Genomic DNA, 21,297 nt, shown 5'->3' with positions numbered 1-21,297 from the left:
TAAATAGATGTTTAAGTGCAGGGAAATAGATGGGTGTTTAAGTGCCTTAGAAAGCAAATGTGAAGAAATAAATAGATGTTTAAGTGCCTTAGAAAAATAAAAGTAGGGAAATAAGTAGATGTTTGAGTGCCTTAAGGTAGAGAAATAAATGTTTAAGTGCCTTAGAAAGTAAAAGTGGGGGGATAAATAAATGTTTAAGTGCTTTAAAAAATAAGTGGAGGGGGATAAATAGGTGTTTAAGTGCAGGGAAATGGATGTTTAAGTGCCTTAGAGAAATAAAAGTGGGGAAATAAATAGATGTTTAAGTGACTTAGAAAGCAAATGTGAAGAAATAAATAGATTTTAAGTGCAGGGAAATAAATGCTTTTAAAGTGCCTTAGAAAATAAGTGGAGAAATAAATGTTTAAGTGCCTTGGAGAGTAAATGTGGGGGGAATAAATGGATGTTTAAGGTGCCTTTTAGGAAATAAGTGGGGGGAAATAAATGTTTGAGTGCCTTGGAAAAATAAAAGCTGGAAAATAAAGAAAGAAATAAAATGCCTTGGAATGTGGGGTTAAAAATGCAGGGCTGGGGGCTGAACGGCCTGGGGGTGGGGAATTTGGGACTCCCGAACAGGAGGATCCTGGAATTTGGGACCCCCTGGAATTTGGGACCCCCAGAACAGGAGGATCCTGGAATTTGGGACCCCCAGGAGCCCCTCTGGGGTGGGGATGCCCCCTCATCACCCCCCAGTCCCCCCATTTATCCCCCAATTCTTCACCTATTCCCCATTTCTCCCCAGTTCCCCCCAGTTCCCCCCAATTCTCCCCCATTTATCCCCACCTTCCCCCAATTCCCCCATTCCTTCCCATTTATCCCCATTTCTCCCACCATTTCCTCCATTTATCCCAAATTTCCCCCACTTTTATCCCCATCTATCCCCTTTTCCCCCCATTTATTCCCAATTCCCTCCATTTAACCCCATTTATCCCTGTTTTCCCCACTGATCCCAATTTCCCCCTCTATTCCCCCATTTCTCCTCATTAATCCCCAATTTATCCTCATTTCTCCCCCATTTCTCCTCATTTATCCCCATTTTCCCTCATTTCTCCCCATTTCTCCTCATTTCTCCCCATTTCTCCTCATTTATCCCCATTTTCCCCCATTTATTCTCGTTTATCCCCCAATTTCTCCTCATTTATCCCCATTTCTCCTCATTTCTCACCATTTCCCCCCATTTCTCCCCCATTTCTCCTCAATTATCTCAATTTCTCCTCATTAATCCCCCATTTCTTCTCATTCCCCCCCTTTTCCCTGTTTATCCCCATTTTCCCTCATTTCTCCCCATTTCTCCTCATTTATCCCCATTTATCCTCGTTTCTCCTCAATTATCCCAATTTCTCCTCATTTATCCTCATTTTCCCCCGTTTATCCCTCATTTATCCTCACTATCCCCATTTATCCTCATTTTTCCCCATTTATCCCCAATTTTCCCCCATTTCTCCCCTCAGGCTCCGCCGCCATCTTGGCCCTCCCTCCCGGCGCCACTTCCGGCGTCGCCGCCGCTTTTGCGTCACTTCCGGTTCCGGCGGCGGCGCTGAGGGGGCTCGGGAGGTACCGGGGGGGAATTTTGGGGGTCCCGGAGGGGTTTGGGGGGGTTTTGGGGGCTCCGGGGAGTTTTGGGATCCAGGGGGTCCTGGGTGGAATTTTGGGGGTCCGGGAGGGATTTTGGGGTCCTGGGGTGATTTGGGGGCGTCCGGGGGTGTTTGGGGTCGGGGGGTTCGGGGCGTCCTGGGGGGTTGGGGGAATTTTGAGGGTCCGAAGGGGTTGGGGTTCGGGGGAATTTTGGGGTTCCGGGGGTGTTTTGGAGGGTCTGGGGGCTCAGGAGGGCTCGGGGGTGTCAGAATGTACCGGGGGGGTTGGGGGTCCTGGGGGCACCTTTGGGGGTCCTGGAGGTTCTGAGGGGTCCGGGGGTCCGGGGGGTCAGGGGGATCGGGAAGGTGTTCGGGGGGTCCTGAGGGGTCTCTTTGCCTCCTTTTCTCCTTTTTGTTTCCTTCTTTTTTCTTCTTTTTTCCCTTCCTTTTTCCTTCTTTTTTCCTTCCTTTTTCTTTCTTTTTCCCCTTCTTTTCTCTTTCTTTTCCATTTCTTTTCCTTTTGTTTGTTTTTTTTTTTTTTGCTTTTCCCTTTCTTCTCCCTCGCATTTTCCCTCCTTTTTCCTTTAATTTTTCCTTCTTTTTCCCTTCATTTTCCCTCCTTTTTTCCTTCATTTTCCCTTCCTCCTTCCTTCCTTTTTCCTTCATTTTTCCTCCTTTTTCCCTCCTTTTTTCCTTCTTTTTCCTCCTCTTTTCCTTCATTTTTCCTCCTTTTTCCTGTCTTTTTCCTTCTTTTTTTTTCTTTCTTTCCCTCCTTTTCTGTTTCTTTTCCATTTCTTTTCTTTGTTTTGTTTTTTTTTTTCTTTTTACTTCTCCTTTTCTTCTCCCTCACATTTTCCTCCTTTTCCCTTCCTTTTCCCTTCCTTTTCCCTTCCTTTTTGCTCCTTTTTCCCTTCATTTTTCCCTTCATTTTTCCATTCATTTTTCCTCCTTTTTTTTCCTTAATTTTCCCTCTTTTTCCCTCCACTTTCCCCCCTTTTTTCCTTCCTTTTCCTTTCATTTTTCCCTTCATTTTTCCTCTTTTTTTCCTTCATTTTTCCCTTCATTTTCCCTTCATTTTCCCTTCATTTTCCCTTCATTTTCCCTTCATTTTCCCTTCATTTTTCCCCTTTTTCCCTCCATTTTCCCCCTTTCCCCCCCGTCCCCTCCCCAGGATGATCGAGGTTGTTTGTAACGACCGCCTGGGGAAGAAGGTGCGGGTCAAGTGCAAGTATCCCTCTCTGGGGGGGTCTGGGGGGGTTTTGGGGGATTTGAGGGGTCTGGGGGTTTTGGGGATTTGAGGGGTCTGGGGTCTCTCCTGCGTCCCCCTGTTGTTCCTGACTCCCCCAGCCCCGAGGATTCCATCCGGGACCTGAAGAAGCTGATTGCGGCCCAGACCGGCACCCGCTGGGACAAGATCGTGCTCAAGAAATGGTGGGGGCTGGGGCACCTGGGGGCACTGAGGGGCTGGGGGCACCCACTGGGACAAGATCGTGCTCAAGAAATGGTGGGGGCATGGGGGCACTGAGGGGCTGGGGGATGGGGGCCCAGACCGGCACCCGCTGGGACAAGATCGTGCTCAAGAAATGGTGGGGGATGGGGGCACTGAGGGGATTGGGGGCACCTGGGGGACCCATGGGACAAGATTGGGCTCGAGAAATGGTGGGGGATGGGGGCACCTGGGGGCACCTGGGATTGTGGGGGCACCTGAGGGGCTGGGGGCACCTGGGACTGGGGGGCTGGGGGCACCTGGGGGCACTGAGGGGCTGGGGGCACCTGGGGGCACTGAGGGGCTGGGGGCACCTGGGACTGGGGGCTGGGGGCACCTGGGGGACCCATGGGACAAGATCAGGCTCGAGAAATGGTGGGGGATTGGGGGCACCTGGGGGTCACTGAGGGATTGAGGGGCACCGGGGGGGCACTGAGGGGCTGGGGCACCCGCTGAGACAAGATCGTGCTCAAGAAATGGTGGGGGATTGGGGGCACCTGAGGGGGCACTGAGGGGCTGGGGGCACCTGGGGGACCCATGGGACAAGATTGGGCTTGAGAAATGGTGGGGGATGGGGGCACCTGGGGGATTGAGGGGCACCTGGGGGGCACTGAGGGGATGGGGGCACCTGGGGGGCACTGAGGGGTTTGGGGGCACCTGGGGGCACTGAGGGGTTTGAGAGGGCGCTGGAGGGACCCAGACTGGGACCCACTGGGACAAGATCGTGCTCAAGAAATGGTGGGGGGGATTGGGGGCACCTGGGGGCACCAGGGATTGAGAGGGCAGGGGGCACAGATGGGGACACACTGGGACAAGATCAGGCTCAAGAAATGGTGGAGGGGCACCTGGGGGCTGGGGGCATCGGGGATTGGGGAGGACATGTGGGACCTGGGGGCACTGAGGGAATTGGGGGGGCACCAGGGATTGAGGGGCACCTGGGGGGGCACTGAGGGGCTGGGGGGACCTACTGGGACAAGATCGTGCTCAAGAAATGGGGGCACTGAGGGGCCGGGGGCACCAGGATTGAGGGGGATGGGGGCACCTGGGGGATGGGGGGCACTGAGGGGCTGGGAGGACCCACTGGGACAAGATCATGCTCAAGAAATGGGGGCACTGGGGGCTGAGGGGGCATCAGGGATTGGGGGCACTGGGGGACACCAGGATTGGGGGCACAGGGGGCAACTGAGGGGGCTGGGGGCACTGAGGGGCTGGGAGGGCACCAGGGATTGGGGGCACAGGGGGCACTGAGGGGGCTGGGGGCACCTGTGGGGGCAGGGGACACTCTGGAATGGGGGCACAGGGGGCTGAGGGGTCACTGGAAAGGGCACCTGGGGTGGGGCCAGTACAGGGGGTTTAGGAGGGTCTGAGGGCGGGGGGCACCAGGATTGGGAGGGGCTGGGGGCACAGGGGACACCTGGGGCTGGGGCACCCCCAGAGTTTGGGGGCACGGGGCACCCCCAGGGCCTTTGTGGGGAGGGGCACCCTGGGGGAGGGAAGGAGGGGAGGGGCACCATGCCAGTAGTTTGGGGAGGGGCTGACACCCCTGTGCCCCTCCCCCCAGGTACACCATCTTCAAGGACCACGTGACCTCGGGGACTGTATCCTCATGGGGGAGGGGCAGCCCCAAATCCTCCCCCAAAATCCACTGATCCCCTGAGCCCCCCAAACCCCCCCCAAAATCCACTGATCCCCTGAGCCCCCCAACCCCTCCCCAAAATCCACTGAGCCCCTGGAGCCCCCCAACCCCCCCAAAATCCACTGAGCCCCCCAAAACCCCCTCCAAAATCCACTGATCCCCTGAGCCCCCCAAACCCCCGCCTAAAATCCACTGAGCCCCCAAAACCCCCCAAAATCCACCCACCCCTGAGCCCCCCAAACCTATTGAGCCCCCCAAACCAAGAGACCCCGTCCTAAAATCCCACTGACCCCCCAAACCCCTGAACCCCCCAAAATGTACTGACCCCCAAACCCCTGAAAACCCCCCAAAATCCACCAACCCCCCAAATTCCACTGACCCCCAAAATCCACAGACCTCCCACCACCCACCAACCCTCCCAAATCTCTGAACCCCCCAAATTCCACTGACCCCCCCAAACCCAACAGACTCCCCAAATTCCACTGACCCCCCAAAATCCATTGACCCCAAACCCCCTGGGCCCCCAAACTCCCCAACCCCCCAAAATCCACCCAAAACCTCTGACCCCAAATCCACTGACCCCCCAGAGCCCCCAGACCCCCCCAAAATCCACCCCTCTGAGCCCCCAGACCTCCCCCAAAATCCACTCACCCCCTCAGACCCCCTGATCCCCAGACCCCCAATCCCTTTTCCTTGACTTTTCCTTGACTGCCATTCCAGATGAGATTCACGACGGGATGAACCTGGAGCTCTACTACCAATAGCGGCTCCCAGTGCCCCCCAGTCCTTCCCAGTGCCCCCCAGTCCATGAAGGGATGAACCTGGAGCTCTGGCACCACTCAGTCCCTCCCAGTCCCCTCCCAGTCCATGATGGGATGAAACTGGAGCTCTACTACCAATAGCGGCTCCCAGTGCCTCCCAGTCCTTCCCAGTGCACCCCAGTACCCTCCCAGTCCATGATGGGATGAAACTGGAGCTCTACTACCAATAGCGGCTCCCAGTGCCTCCCAGTCCCTCCCAGTGCCCCCCAGTCCACAATGGGATGAACCTGGAGCCCTGGCACCTCCCAGTGCCTCCCAGTCCCTCCCAGTGCCCCCCAGTGCTCTCCAGTCCATAATGGGATGAACCTGGAGCTCTGGCACCACCCAGACATTCCCAGTCCCTCCCAGTCCATGATGGGATGAACCTGGAGCTCCCAGTGCCTCCCAGTTCCCTCCCAGTCCCCCCCAGTTCCCTCCCAGTCCATGATGGGATGAACCTGGAGCTCCCAGTGCCTCCCAGTTCCCTCCCAGTCCCTCCAAGTGCCCCCCAGTCCCTCCCAGTGCCCCCCAATCCTTCCCAGTCCATCCCAGTCCCCCCCAGTCCCCCGTCCCGTTCCAGCTGTTTGTAACAATAAAGGTGTTTTTGGGGTCTCCTCGTGTTGGGCCTCGGGAAAACCGGGAATGGGGTGGGGAAAACTGGGAATGGGGTGGGGAAAAACTGGGAATGAGGTGGGAAAAAACTGGGAATGAGGCAAGAAAACAAATTGGGAATGAGGTGGGAAAAACTGGGAATGGGGAGGGAAAAAACGGAATAGGTGGGAAAAACGGGGAATGGGGCAAGAAAAAACTGGGAATGGGGCAGGGAAACCAGAAAATGGGGTGGGAAAACTGGGAATGAGGGGGAAAACTGGAAATGGGGTGGGAAAAAAACTGGGAATAGGGTGGGAAAAAATGGAATGGGATGGGAAAAAACAGAATGGGGTGGGAAAACTGGGAATGGGGTGGGGAAAAAAGGGAAAGGGGGCAGAAAAAAACTGGATATGGGGTGGGAAAACTGGGAATGCGGAGGGAAATAACTGGGAATGGGGTGGGAAAAAACAGAGAATGGGGAGGGAAAAATTTGGGAATGGGGCAGCAAATTCCAGCAGAGTGGGAGTGGAATCCTCACCATCCACCAATCCCACAACTGCACCTGGGAACGGCCCCTTGGGGGTTTCTCTCGGGGGTCTTTGGGGTTTTCTTTGGGGGTCTTTGGGGTTTTCTTTGGGGTTTTCTTTGGGGTTTTCTTTGGGCTGAGGTAAAAAATCTTTCTGGGTTTGAACTTTTCCCCCCCTGCCCAAAATCTGCTGAGTCAGCACCGCCCAACTCCCCCCGAACCGGGATCGTCCCCAGGAGCTTCTCCTGATGAGCCCTCGAGGTTCTTCCTCCTCTGAGGGAGCCTCAGAGCTCGTTATCCAAACCCCAAGGGTTTCTGTCCCTGGAAACTCCTCGTTACAAAATTGACTTTATCCCGGCTGTCAATCGGCACAGCCAGCACGGCCCTGCCCTGATTCCATCTGCAAATCCCATGGGAAACAGCCCCGGCCACGATCTCGGCCCCCTGAGCCCCCAAATCCCCCAAACCCACCCCAAAAACCTCTGAGCCCCCAAATCCACTGAGCCCCCAAATCCCCTGAGACCCCAACCCCCAAATCCACCCCAGAAAACCTCTGAGCCCCCAAATCCACTGAGCCCCCTGAGCCCCCAAATCCCCCTGAGCCCCAAGCCCCCAAATCCATCCCAAAAACCTCTGAGCCCCCAAATCCACTGAGCCCCTGAGCCCCCAAATCCCCAACCCCCAAAATCCACTCCAAAAACCTCTGACCCCTTGATCCCCCAGAGCCTCCAGACCCCTCCCCAAAATCCACCAGACCCCCAACACCCCCTGAGGCCCCAACCCCCAAATCCACCCCAAAAACCTCTGACCCCTCAAATCTGCTGACCCCTCTGACCCCCAGAGCCTCCAGACCCCTCCCCAAAATTCACTGACCCCCAAATCCCCCTGAGGCCCCAGACCCCCAACCCTCCAGAATCCACCCCAAAACCTCTGACCCCCAGAGCCTCCAGACCCCTCCCCAAAATCCACTGACCCCCAAATCCCCCTGAGCCCCCAAATCCCCAACCCCCAAAATCCACCTCAAAAACCTCTGACCCCCAGAGTCTCCAGACCCCCAGCCCCCAAAACCCACTGGCCCCCTAAACCCCCCTCTGAGCCCCCAACCCCCAGAATCCACCCCAAAAACCTCTGACCCCCAAAGCCTCCAGACCCCTCCCCCAAAATCCACCGACCCCCAATCCCCCTGAGCCCCCAAACTCCCCAATCCCCTCAAAATCCACCCCAAAAATCTTCTGACCCCCAAATCTGCTGACCCCCAAAGCCTCCAGACCCCCTCCCAAAATCCACTCCAGCCCCCCCAAACCCCCTGAGCCCTAAACTCCCAAAATCCCCCAAAAACCTCTGACCCTCCAAGCCCCCCCGAGCCCCCCAAATCCCCCAACCCTTTTCCTGGACTCCCGGAGGGACCGGGAAGGGTCAAAGGAGGGGGGGGGTTCATTCCATGAATAACAAACCCTTTTCCCAAAAATATTCCCGGAAAAAATTCCCACCAGGAAGGGGAAAATCCCCCCGGGAATGCAGGGTGGGGGTGGAGGGAGATTGGGGGGCTTTTTGTGGGGATAGCGGGAGGTTTTTATTGGGGTATTGGGAGGTTTTTATTGGGGTATTGGGATGATTTTATTGGGGTTTTGGGATGATTTTATTGGGATATTGGGGAATGATTTTATTGGGATTATGGGATATTTTTATTGGGATGTCAGGATGATTTTACTGGGGTATCAGGATGATTTTTTGGGATATCAGGATGTTGGTGTCGGGATATGGGGACGTTTCTGGGGGGACCTTGGGCTACTTTTATGGATGTTTTTACTGGAATATTGGAATATTCCCATGGAGGAGTCGGGATTTGAGGGGGGATTTGGCTCGTGGGGACCCATAAAGGGGGATCCAAACACCAAGCACCGCCCCGAGATCGTGGCCGGGGTTGTTTCCCAGCGGATTTGCAGATGGAATCAGGACAGGCTGAGCCAATTTACAGCCAGGATAAAGTTATTTTTTTATGGAGGATTTTGGCAGGAACAGAAGACCTTGGAGTTTCGATAACGGGCTCTGAGGCTCGTGAGAAAGAGACCTTGAAGGCTGATAAGGAGAAGCTCCTGGAGACGATCCCAGTTTGGGTTAATCGGGCGGTGCCGACTCAGCAGTTTTTGGGCAGGGGTGAAAAGTTCAAGCCCAGGAAGATTTTTTTTTACTTCATCCCAAAAACCCCCGAGAGAAAACCCCCAAGGGGCGTTCCAAGGCGCAGGTATGGGAGTGGTGGATGGTGATGATTCCCTCTCCCACTTGTCTGGAATTCGCTGGCACAGCTCATGCAAATGGAACACAATTAATGTATATCTAACACAACTCATTAATATATAATATTATACTGCATAAAACGAGCCGAACAAAGGCAAGGGGGGTGCGTGACGGGGGCAATCACCCCCCGCGGCCCCTGCGCTGTGAATAAACGCACTCCGGGCGACTTTTGGGCTTTGTTTCTTCCCGCGATTCCGGGGGGTGCTGCGGGCGCCGTTCCAATCAGGCGGCGCGCGGGGCAGCCCCGTGGCTGGGGGCGGTGCGAGGGGGCCTTCCACGAGCGCCGTCGCTATGGCAACCGACCAAGATGGCGGCGCCCACGGCCCGAGCGGGGAGGGGTGAGGGGAGGGGGGACCGGGACCCCCCCCACGAGAGGGACCCCCCGGGACCCCCCCCGGGAAGGACTGACGGGCCGACGGACCCCCCGGGAGGGACTGATTGATCAGGGACCTCCGGGAGGGGAGCGATGGGGCAGGGACCCCCGGGACCCCCTGGGAGGGGAGAGATGGGTCTGGGACCCCCCCCGGGAGGGGAGCGATGGGTCAGGGGCCCCCGGGACCCCCCTCCGGGACCCCCTGGGAGGGACTGACGGGCCGAGGGACCCCCCGGGACCCCCCGAGCAGGGAGGAGACCGAGGGACCCCTGGGAGGGAGGGTGGGGGGGAAATCCCGGGACCCCCAAAGACCCCTCAGGAGCCCCTGAGACCCCTCAGGAGCCCCTGGGACCCCCCTGGAGGGACGGGAGGGACCCCCAAAGAGCCGCCCCCTTCTCTCCTCTCCTCTCCCCTCCCCTCCCCCCAGGCCGGGGGTCCTGAGCAGGGGGAGGCTCCGGCGGGGCTGGGAATGAGCTGGGAGTGACCTGGGAATGACCTGGGATCTACCGGGACCTGCTGGGATCCATTGGGATCTGCTGGGATCCGTTGGGATGAGCCATGGTGAGTGGGGGGCGAGGGGGGAGCCCGGGGGGGATCCAGGGGGTGTGAAAGGTGTCCCACCTGGTCCCACCTGGGCTCACCTGGTCCCACCTGGGCTCACCTGGTCCCACCTGGGCTCGCCTGGGCCATATCCTGTCCCAGATTCCGTCGAGGACGTGCTCGGGGATCTCCTGGGATTCGATGGTAAGGTGGGACCCTCTGGATCCACCCTGGGAGCACCTGGGGGGGGAACACCTGTCCTGGGATCACCTGAGCTGGGATCACCTGAGCTGGGATCACCTGAGCTGGGATCACCTGGGGGGAACAGCTGAGCTGGGATCACCTGAGCTTGGGGTCACCTGAGCTTGGGGTCACCTGAGCTTGGGGTCACCTGAGCTGGGATCACCTGAGCTGGGATCACCTGAGCTGGGATCACCTGAGCTGGGATCACCTGGGGGGAACAGCTGAGCTGGGATCACCTGAGCTTGGGGTCACCTGAGCTTGGGGTCACCTGAGCTGGGATCACCTGAGCTGGGATCACCTGAGGGGTTTCTCCTGTCCCGGGACCCCCTGGGGGTTTCACCTGTCCTGGGACCCCCTGGGGGTTTCTCCTGTCCCGGGACCCCCTGGGGGTTTCTCCTGTCCCGGGACCCCCTGCCCTGGATCCCCAGGGGGTCTCCAAGCCCCTCCCTGACCCCTCCCTCGTTCCCAGAGGATCCTCCCGTTCCCCCTTCCCGCGGATCCCGACTCACCTGGCCCCAGGTGAGCCCCAGGTGAGTGCTCAGCCCCTCACCCCCTGATCCCAAACCCTGATCCCAAACCCCTGATCCCAAACCCCTGATCCCAAATCCCTGATCCCAAACCCCTGATCCCAAATCCCTGATCTCAAATCCCTGATCCCATACCCCTGATCCCAAACCTCTGATCCCAAATCCCTGATCCCAAACTTCTGATCCCAAACCCCTGATCCCAAATCCCTGAACCCAAATCCCCCTGATCCCAAACCTCTGATCCCAAATCCCCCTGATCCCAAACTCCTGATCCCAAACCCCTGATTCCAAATCTCCCTGATCCCAAAATTCTGATCCCAAATCCTGGATCCCAACCCCCCCCGATCCCAAACCCCAGATCTTAAATCCCCCTGATCCCAAATCCCAAATCCCTGTCACAGGGGGGTCCTGGATGAGGATCCCGGCGGGAAATCCCCTGGAGATGATCTGGGAGAGACACAGGTGAGCGAGGGCAGAATTCCCAAACTTTTGGGGCAGAATTCCCAACGTTTGGGGCAGAATTCCCAAAATTTGGGACAGAATTCCCAATGTTGAGGACGGAATTCCCAATGTTTGGGTCAGAATTCCTCCCCTTGGGCTCTCTCCCCAGGACCTGGATGACCTGGATGCAGAAATCCTGGGAATCTCCCGATCCAGGCCCAGGCTGGCGGGAGCTGGGACTGGGAAAAGCCTCGGGAAGCCGCTGGATCCCCAGGAAGGTACCAGGAATTCCACTGGGCCTTTCCCCTGGAGCAGCTCCCGTGGGATCAGATTCCAAAGGGAGTGATTCCCATGGAATCAGATTCCAAAGGGAGTGATTCCCATGGGATCAGCCCCACTCCCAGGGCAGTGATTCCCATGGGATCAGAGTCCCCATTCCCAGGGCAGTGATTCCCATGGGATCAGCCCCATTCCCAAGGCAGTGATTCCCATGGGATCAGATTCCAAAGGCAGTGATTCCCATGGGATCAGAGTCCCCATTCCCAGGGCAGTGATTCCCATGGGATCAGATTCCAAAGGCAGTGATTCCCATGGGATCAGAGTCCCAGGGCAGTGATTCCCATGGGATCAGATTCCAAAGGCAGTGATTCCCATGGGATCAGAGTCCCAGGGCAGTGATTCCCATGGGATCAGATTCCAAAGGCAGTGATTCCCATGGGATCAGAGTCCCAGGGCAGTGATTCCCATGGGATCAGAGTCCCCATTCCCAGGGCAGTGATTCCCATGGGATCAGATTCCAAAGGCAGTGATTCCCATGGGATCAGTCCCCATTCCCAGGGCAGTGATTCCCATGGGATGTCCCCAAGGTGCCCCTCCCCCCCCAGGTGTCCCCCCCGGTGGTGACGTCACCGACCTGGTGGATTCCCTGGGAGGAGCCGGGAAAGCCTCGGGAATGACGGACAGGTGAGGGGACAGGGGAGGGGACAGAGGGAGGGACAGGGACACAGGGGAGGGACAGGGAGGGGACAGGGAGGGGACAGAGGGACAGGTGAGGGGACAGGAGGGGACAGAGGGAGGGGACAGGGGAGGGACAGGGACAGTGACACAGGGGAGGGGACAGGGAGGGGACAGAGGGACAGGGAAGGGGACAGGGAGGGGACAGGGACACAGGGGAGGGGACAGTGGGACAGGGGGTGGCCTGTGCCCCCCTGTGCCACCCCCCATGCTCCCTGTGCCCCCCTGTCCCCTGTGTCCCCCTGTCCCCCCTCCCCCTCCTCTCCCCCCCATGTCCCGCCATTCCCGGTGTTCCCAGCCCGCAGCTCCACAGGGGAAGAGCCAAAATCCTGGAGCAGATGGAGAAGGAGGAGCCTGGGATGGATCCCAAGCGAAAATCTGGGATGGATCCCAAGGGAGAACCCAGGATGGATCCCAAGGGGAAATCTGAACTGGATCCCACGGATCCGGAGCAGCCAGGTGGGAACTGCCCTGGGAGGGGGGGTTAAGGAAGAGCCTTCCAGGGGCACATTCCAGGTGGGAATTCCATGGGAGGAGCAGGGCAGGGCTGTTTCCCAAGGCCCAATCCCTGGAGGAATTCCCAGGCAGGCTGTTTTCCAGGCTTTTTTCCAGGCACTTTTCCAGGCTCTTTTCCAGGCTCTTTTCCAGGAGCTTTTCCAGGCTCTTTTCCAGGAGCTTTTCCAGGCTCTTTTCCAGGGGCTTTTCCAGGAGCTTTTCCAGGCTCTTTTCCAGGCTCTTTTCCAGGAGCTTTTCCAGGTGCTTTTCCAGGCTCTGACCAGGCGCTTTTCCCGGGCAGGGCCGTGGGAAGATCCAGATTTTCCCTTGGGATCCTACGAGCCCTCCGTGGCCTCCGAGGGGCGGCGGGGCCGGAGGAGGGGGCTCAGGTAGGGGGGGACCCCCCGGTGTCCCCAATGTCCCAATATCCCACTATCCCACCATCCCACCATCCCAATATCCCAATATCCCACTATCCTACTATCCCAATGTCCCAATATCCCAATATCCCACTATCCCAATATCCCACTGTCAAACTATCCCAATATCCCACCATCCCACTATCCCAATGTCCCAATATCCCAATATCCCACTATCCCACCATCCCACCATCCCACCATCCCACTATCCCACCATCCCACCATCCCACCATCCCACCATCCCACTATCCCACTATCCCACCATCCCACCATCCCACCATCCCACTATCCCACTATCCCACCATCCCAATATCCCACCATCCCAATATCCCACCATCCCACCATCCCAATATCCCATTATCCCACCATCCCAATATCCCACTATCCCAATATCCCACCATCCCACCATCCCAATGTCCCACTATCCCACTATCCCACCATCCCCCTCTCCCAATATTCCCGTGTCCCTCCCCCCTCAGCCCCCCCGTTTCCCGCAGGATTCCCGGCGGGATCGGCCTCTTCCCGAGGGAGTCCCCAAGGCCCTCCCTGAGGGGGGGTGGGGCTGGGGCCGCCTGGCTGGGGCTGAAGGACGAGGAATTCCCGGGATTGGGAGCCAGGGACGAGGAATTCCCGGCATTGGGAGCCAAAAATGAGGAATTCCCAGGATTGGGAGCCAAGGACAAGGGATTTCCGGGATTGGGAGCCAACAATGAGGAATTCCTGGGATTGGGAGCCAAGGACGAAGAACTCCCAGGATTGGGACCCGAGGACAAGGGTCTCCTGGGATTGGCATCCAAGGATAAGGATCTCCCAGGACTGGGATTGAAGGACAAGGATTTCCCAGGATTGGCATCCAAGGATAAGGATCTCCCAGGATTGGGATCCAGGAATGAGGATTTCCCAGGATTGGGATCCAGGGCCGAGGATCTCCCAGGATTGGGATCCGGGACTGAGGATTTCCCAGGATTGGGATCCAGGGCCGAGGATTTCCCGGGATCGGAGCCGCGGGATCAGAACTGGCTGAGCTCGGCCCTGGCCCGGAAAAGGGCCCAGGCCAAGGCCCGGGAGAGACATTCCCAACCCTCTGGGATCCCGGGAAAAGGGCTGGGGGAGGGGCTGGGGCTGCATTCCCAGGAGAGCAGGGAACTTCCAGGAGAGCAGGACACAGTTCCAGGAGCCCAGCCATCCCAGAGGGATCCAGGAGCTCTGCCATCCCAGAGGGATCCTGGGGCTCTGCCATTCCAGATGGATCCAGGAGCTCTGCCATTCCAGAGGGATCCAGGATCTCAGCCATCCCAGAGGGATCCAGGAGCTCTCCCATTCCAGAGGGATCCAGGATCTCAGCCATTCCAGAGGGATCCAGGATCTCAGCCATCCCAGAGGGATCCAGGATCCCTGCCAGCCCAGCCATTCCAGAGGGATCCAGGGGCTCTACCATCCCAGAGTGATCCAGGAGCTCTCCCATTCCAGAGGGATCCTGGGGCTCTGCCAGCCCAGCCATTCCAGAGGGATCCAGGATCTCTCCTATCACAGCCGTTCCAGGATCCCGGACCATTCCCATCCCAGCCATTCCAGAGGGATCCCGGAGCATTCCCAGCATTCCCGGCCCATCCCGGTTATTCCCTGCTCAGTCTCCAGGTCCAGGTGGCGGAGCTGGAGCTGCAGGTGGGGCCTGGGGGGGTCACCCGTGGGTGGGGGGGTCACCCATGGGATGTTGGGGTGTCACCCGTGGGGGGTCCCCGTTCCCGTTCCCATTCCCATTCCCGCAGGTGCGGGCGCTGGAGCTGGAGCGGAGCCTCTCCCTGGGGAGTGTCCAGAGGCGGCAGCGGCACCTGGAGCTGGGGGAGGGGCCCCACAGGTACCCCCAGAGACCCCCTGAGCCCCCACCCGGCCTGGGGGCATTCCCAGGGCATCCCAGTCATCCCAGTCCATTCCATCCTAGTGCATCCCATCCCATCCCATCAATCCCATCCCATCCCATCCACCCCATCCCATCCCATCCCAATGCATCCCAGTCCATCCCAGTGCATCCCATCCCATCCCATCCCAGTGCATCCCAGTCCATCCCAGTGCATCCCATCCCATCCCATCCCATCCCATCCATCCCATCCCCTCCATCCCATCCCATCCCATCAATCCCATCCCATCCCATCAATCCCATCCCATCAATCCCATCCCATCCCATCCCATCCCATCCCGATCCCTCCTCAGGAGCCGTGGGAAGGTGGGGGAGGAGCAGCAGGAGATGCCGGGACCGTCCCAGGATCCCCCCCAGGATCAATCCCAGGATCCCCCCCAGGATCACTCCCAGGATCCCCCCAAATCCCGGGATCCCCCCCCGTCCCCGGAGCGGGATGAGCAGCTCTCAGGTAACGTTCCCTCCACGCGCCTCATTCCAGGGATTCCCGGTGCTGATCCCAGGGAATCCAGGCAATCCCAGGGAATCCAGGCAGCCCCGTGGTGTCCCAGGGGATCCTGAGATCCCGGGAATTCCTTGAGATCCCGGGGATTCCCTGAGATCCCGGGAATTCCCTGAGCTCTGCAGGCTCCGTGTCCGGCTCAGCCCCAGAGGGGCTGCGGCTGCTCCTGCTCCCCCTCCGGGATCCCCCCGGAAAACCGGGATGAGTCGCTCCCAGGGTTCCAAAGGCCGGGAGCCAGGGCTGGAAAAGGCCTGGGAATGGGATCCAATTCCCAGTTCCCAGGATCCCATTCCCAGTTCCCATGACCCCATTCCTGGTTCCCATGACCCCATTCCCGCTGTCCATGACCCCATTCCCAGTTCCCATGACCCCATTCCCAGTTCCCAGCCCCCCCAATCCCAGTTTTCCGTGTCCCAGCGCTCCAGGCGCGGCTGTGCCGGCAGCAGCAGGAGCGGGACCGGCTCCAGGAGGCCGTGGCTTCCCTGGAATCGCGGCTGGCGGAGCGGGAGCAGCTCCTGGAGCAGGTGATTCCCGATCCATTCCCGTTCCCGAGCGCTCCGGGTGGGATCGATCCCTGGAGCCCCCCCTGCCCTTCCAGGAGCGCCGCCGGGCCCGGGCCGAGCGATCCCGGGCGGATTCCCTGCGGAAGGAGCTGCGGGAGCAGCGGCAGCTCCGGGATCAGCTGCTCTCCCGGGAGAGGGCAGAGCTGGACGAGGCCAAGGTGGGCTGGGACGACATTCCAGGGATTTCCCAGCCTCCCAGTCCTGCTCCGGGGGTGGGAAAAGGGCTGGGAAATGGGATTGGGAGCAGCTGGGAAATGGGATTGGGAGCAGCTGGGAAATGGGATTGGGAACAGATGGGAAATGGGATTGGGAGCAGCTGGGTGGGAACAGGGCTGGGAAATGGGATTCGGAACAGATGGGAGATGGGATTGGAAGCAGCTGGGAAATGGGATTGGGACCAGCTGGGAAGTGGGGTTGGAAGCAGCTGGGTGGGAACAGGGCTGGGAATGGGATTGGAACCAGCTGGGAATGGGATTGGAATCAGCTGGGAATGGGATTGGGAGCAGCTGAGTGGGAGCTGGAAGGGGCTGGGAAAGGGTCTGGGATCCATCCAGGTCCATGCATGGGGAATATCCCGGGATGCAACCTGGAGCTCCCAGCCCTGGGAGCTGCAGGGAGGGATGGAAGGAGGGAATCCCTGGATTGGGAAGGGATTTTGGGGGATGGAATCCCTGGACTGGGGGGATGGAAGGAGGGAATCCCTGGCTTGGGAGGGATGGAAAGAAGGAATGCCTGGATTGGGAGGGATGGAAGGAGGGATCCCTGGATTGGGGGGGATGGAAGGAGGGAATCCCTGGACTGGGGGGATGGAAGGAGGGAATCCCTGGATTGGGGGGGATGGAAGGAGGGAATCCCTGGATTGGGGGGATGGAAGGAGGGAATCCCCTTTGGGAAGGGACTGGGATCAGCCCCGGCATTCCCAGGGTGCGTGGCTGGAGCAGCAGCGGGAAGTGCTCCGGGAATGCTCCGAGGAGCGCCGGAGGCTGGAAAAGGCCCGGGCGGAATTCCAGAGCCAGGAGAGGCGGAGCCAGGAGCGCTCGGAGCACCTGGAGTCGGCCCTGAGGGACCTGGACAAGGTGAGGGCGGGAAAATCCCGATTTTCTTGGTGTTGGGGGAAACGTGGTTTGTGTGGAATTTGTGTTCAAATCCCCCCCCCCCGCCTGGGAATGTTCCCTGGGAATGTTCCCTGGAGATGTTCCCTGGCATCCGTGGGGATGTGCCCTGCCATCCCTGGGAATGTTCCTGCCCTGCCTGGGGATGTTCCCTGGGGATATTCCCTGGCATCTGTGGGAGTATTCCTTCCATCCCTGGAGATGTTCCTGGGAATGTTCCTTGGAATGTTCCCTGCTCTCCCTGGGGACATTCCCTGCCATCCCTGGGGACATTCCCTGAGGACATTCCCTGACTCAGATGCTCTCCCAGGAGCAGACCGAGCTGCAGTTCTGTTCCTGCCCTCCCTGGGGACATTCCAGGCTATCCCTGGGGACATTCTCTGACTGCGATGCTCTCCAGGGGCAGACTGAGCTGCGGTTCCGTTCCTGCCCTCCCTGGGGACATTTCCTGAGGACATTCCCTGCCCTCCCTGGGGACATTCCCTGACGCTGGTGCTCTCCCAGGGGCAGACTGAGCTGCGGTTCCGTTCCTGCCTTCCCTGGGGATGTTCCTGCCCTCCCTGGGGACATTCCCTGCCCTCCCTGGGGACATTCCCTGACGCTGGCACTCTCCCAGGAGCAGACCGAGCTGCGGTTCCGTTCCTGCTGTCCCTGGGGACGTTCCCTGGGGACATTCCCTGACGCTGGCACTCTCCCAGGAGCAGAGCGAGCTGCGGTTCCGTTCCTGCTGTCCCTGGGGACATTCCCTGGGGACATTCCCTGACGCTGGCGCTCTCCCAGGAGCAGAGCGAGCTGCGGTTCCGGGCGCGGGAGCTGCGGGCGGAGCAGGAGCGGCTGGAGCGGGAGCGGGAGGGGCTGGAGGGGGCGCGGCGGGAGCTGCGGGCGGAGCGGGAGAGGCTGCTCCGGGACACGGAGCGGCTCCGGCAGCGCGAGCTGGACATCCAGGCCCTGGCCGAGGTTGGTGATTCCAGCCGGGAGCGGAGCTGGGGCTCCCTCTGCGGTGGGAATCGTGTCCCAAGGGGGGGGAGGTGCCCAGGATCCCCCGGGCAGGGAGGGGGTCAATTCCCATCCCCATCCCTGTTCTCACCCCATTCCCATCCCCATCCCCATCCCCATTCCTGTCCCCATTCCCATCCCCATCCTGATCCCCATTCTCATGTCCACCCCACCCCCTTCCCATCCCCGTTCCCACCCCATCCGCATCCCATTCCCCTCCATTCCCACCCTGTTCCCTTCCCACTCCATCTCCATTCCCCCCATCCTATCCCATCCACATCCCATTCCCCCCATCCCCATTCCCATCCTATCCCATCCCATCCCCACTCCATTCCCATCCCCATTCCCATCCTATCCCATCCCATCCCCATTCCATTCCGATCCCCATTCCCCTCCTATCCCATCCCATCCCATATTCCCCGTTCCGGTGTCGGCAGCGCTCGGAGCGGCAGTGCCGGGACGGGGATCGGGCTCTCCGGGAAGCGCGGGCCGTGCAGGGGGAGCAGCGGGAGCGGCTGGAGCAGCTCCGGGAGCAGGAAGAGCGTTTGGAGCAGGTGATTCCCACCCACCAGCCGGGAATGGAGCTGCGCTGGTTCCCAGCCCTGTTCCCTGTTCCAATCCCATTTCCCAGCCCTGTTCCCAATCCCATTTCCCAGCTCTGTTCCCTCCTTCCAATCTTCTTTCCCAGCCCTGTTCCCTGGTTCCAATCCCATTTCCCATCCCAGCTGGTTCCAATCCCATTTTCCGTCCCAGCTGGTTCCAATCCCCTTTCCCAGCCCAGCTGGTTCCAATCCCATTTCCCAGCCCTGTTCCCCGGTTCCAATCTCCTTTCCCAGCCCTATTCCCTGGTTCCAGTCCCCATTCCCAGCCCTATTCCCTGTTCCAATCCCCATTCCCAGCCCTCCCCCGCTGTTCCCGGCCCTTCCCGAGGGCTCATCCCGTCCCTTTTCCCGGGAATGGCAGGCGCGGCTGAGCCTGGCCCAGCAGCGGCGGCAGCTCCAGCGGCTCCGGCAGGAATTGTCACCTCCAGGGACCGGGACCCGGATCCTGCCGGGCACGGAGCGGCTGATCCCGGGGGATGCGGTCCCGGGGGAGCGGCTCCACATCCCGCCGGCCCCCGGCGCTCCGGGATTGCTCCCGGCATTCCTGCCTCCCGTGGGGATGATCCTGGGGGGCTCCAGGGACCCCCTGTGGGGCTCCAGGGACCCCCTGTGGGGCTCGGCCGCGCTCCACGGGCACCTCCTGCTGCTGAAGCACCGGGCACGGGTGGTGAGCGCGGCGGGAAAGGGATCGGAACCGGCTGGGGGAGGAGCTGGAAGGGGCTGGGAAATGGGATTGGAACCAGCTGGGCTGGGAAATGGGATTGGAACCAGGGAGCTGGGCTGGGAAATGGGATTGGAACCAGCTGGGCTGGGAAAGGGGATTGGAACCGGCTGGGCTGGGAAATGGGATTGGAACGGGGCTGGGAAATGGGATTGGAACCAACTGGGGTGGGAAATGGGATTGGAACCAGCTGGGTGGGAGCAGGGCTGGGAAATGGGATTGGAACCAGCTGGGCTGGGAAATGGGATTGGAACCAGCTGGGTGGAGCTGGGAGGGACTGGGATCCAGGAAAAGGGGCTGGGAAAAGGGTTGGGAACCAGCTGGGTGGAAACAGAGGTGGGAAATGGGATTGGAATCAGCTGGGTGGGAGCTGGAAAGGCTGGGAAAGGGTTTGGAACCATCTGGGGGGGGGAACTGGAAGGGGCTCAGACCCATCCGGGTGGGATTTGGGCTGAAAGGGGCTGGGAATCAGCCCGGGGGAATCATCCCAATCCCTCCTCCCCTCACCAGGACCACGATTTCCTGGAAAGCGAGAGCCTCTTCCTGGAAAACCTGAGGAAGGGGCCCTGAAACCTCCCCTGGTGCCAGCCCGGAGCTCCGTGGGAGCTGGAATGGGAATGGGAGCGGGAATGGGAGCAGGGAACTGGGAATGGGAGCTTGAACGGGAGCTGGAATGGGAGTGGGAATGGGAGCGGGAGGTGGAATGGGAGCTGGAATGGGAGCTGGAATGGGAGCGGGAATGGGAGCTGGAATGGAGCAGGAATGGGAGTGGGAATGGAGCAGGAGCTGGAATTGGAGCTGGAATAGGAGCAGGAGCTGGAATGGAGAGGGAATGGGAGCGGGAATGGGAGCAGGAGCTGGAATGGGAGGCGGAGCCAGAGCTGTGCCCCCCCCGGGCACCAAACCTGCCCACAAACCCTGTGTTTTGGGTGTTTACAAACCCTATTTTTTGATGTTTACAAACCAATATATGTATTTTTTTTAGTAATAAATCCTTGGCTGAGGCGTTTTCCTGCAATTCCCGGCCTTCCCGGAGGGCTCAGAACACGGAATTCCTCCCCCCCACCCCCGCGGGTGTTCCAGTCCCGTCAGGGGCTGCAACGACGCTCTTTGAGATGACGAGTTGCCCGCTAATTGCCCATTAACACCTCAGGAGCCTTGGCAGAACGCTAATTAATTACCCCTTGGGAGTCCCCAGGAGTGACAGGAGAGTCCCCGGGGTGACTGGGGGGTCCTGGGGGTCCCCAGGAATGACAGGAGGGTCACCCGGGGTGACAGGAGGTTCCTGGGGGTCCCCGAGAGTGACAGGAGGGTCCCCCGAGGTGACTGGGGGGTCTCCAGGAGTGACAGTCGCCGGGGAGACTGGGGGGTCCCTCAGGAGCGGCTGGGAGGGCGCTGAGGGGGTCTCGGTGGTGAGTGGGGTGCCCCGGGGGGGTCCCGCGGGGTCATCCGGGGGTGACAGGAGAATCCCCCGGAGTGACTGGAGGGTCCCGGGGGGTCTCCAGGGGTGACAGGAGGGTCCCCACGGGTGACTGGGGGGTCCCGCGGGGTCATCCGGGGGTGACAGGAGGGTCCCCCGGGGTGACCGCGTGTCACCCGGGGGGAGGTCTCGGGGGTGAGTGGGGGAGGGGTGTCCATCTGTCCGTCCTGGGGGTCCCTGCGAGGGAAGAGGAGGGGGAGGTGGTGGTGGGAAGAACAGCGATGGCCACGCCCCCTTCGCGTAGCCACGCCCCTTCAGGGCAGCTCCGCCCCTCCTGCTGCACCCCGCTTTGCCGTGGCCACGCCTCTTTCTTTAGCCACGCCCACACATGGCCACGCCCAATTTGCCTTCTGTGACCCCGCCCCTTCCCCATGGCCATCCCGGCCCCGCCCCTTTCCTGC

The 21,297-nt window shown here is 59.7% G+C and overlaps 2 protein-coding genes across 6 annotated transcripts; both read left to right on the top strand.

The window, feature by feature from the left end:
- The first annotated feature begins 1,540 nt into the window (after nt 1–1,540).
- LOC126635211 (ubiquitin-like protein 5) lies at nt 1,541–6,147 on the top strand. Its single transcript, XM_050306238.1, is given in 6 exon segments — nt 1,541–1,593; nt 2,785–2,841; nt 2,961–3,044; nt 4,661–4,683; nt 4,686–4,697; nt 5,456–6,147. Coding segments are annotated over 5 exon segments (219 nt in total). The 5' UTR covers nt 1,541–1,593; nt 2,785; the 3' UTR covers nt 5,500–6,147.
- Nucleotides 6,148–9,238: 3,091 nt separating this feature from the next.
- On the top strand, nt 9,239–20,407 carry LOC126635213 (fas-binding factor 1 homolog). Of its 5 annotated transcripts, none has more exons than XM_050306241.1 (19): nt 9,239–9,288; nt 9,751–9,884; nt 10,026–10,067; nt 10,576–10,636; nt 11,035–11,095; nt 11,244–11,352; nt 11,959–12,037; nt 12,402–12,547; nt 12,885–12,972; nt 13,500–14,667; nt 14,772–14,860; nt 15,214–15,371; nt 15,840–15,946; nt 16,021–16,143; nt 16,894–17,061; nt 17,878–18,054; nt 18,531–18,647; nt 19,057–19,362; nt 19,927–20,407. In XM_050306241.1, the coding sequence occupies exons 2-19, from the start codon at nt 9,815–9,817 to the stop codon at nt 19,984–19,986; spliced, it is 3,129 nt and encodes a 1,042-aa protein (XP_050162198.1). In that variant the 5' UTR covers nt 9,239–9,288; nt 9,751–9,814; the 3' UTR covers nt 19,987–20,407. The 5 variants fall into 5 exon arrangements, with proteins under 5 accessions (XP_050162198.1, XP_050162197.1, XP_050162196.1 ...); XM_050306240.1 differs by having other exon boundaries at nt 12,387–12,547; nt 16,909–17,061; XM_050306239.1 differs by having other exon boundaries at nt 12,387–12,547.
- Nucleotides 20,408–21,297: the final 890 nt, after the last annotated feature.

This window comes from Myiozetetes cayanensis, unplaced genomic scaffold (assembly GCF_022539395.1).
Source record: "Myiozetetes cayanensis isolate MyiCay16 unplaced genomic scaffold, myiCay2020 scf115, whole genome shotgun sequence".
Taxonomy (NCBI): Eukaryota; Metazoa; Chordata; class Aves; order Passeriformes; family Tyrannidae; genus Myiozetetes; species Myiozetetes cayanensis.
The sequence above is the reverse complement of the archived record's forward strand: the minus strand, read 5'-3'. Positions and strand labels throughout refer to the sequence as shown.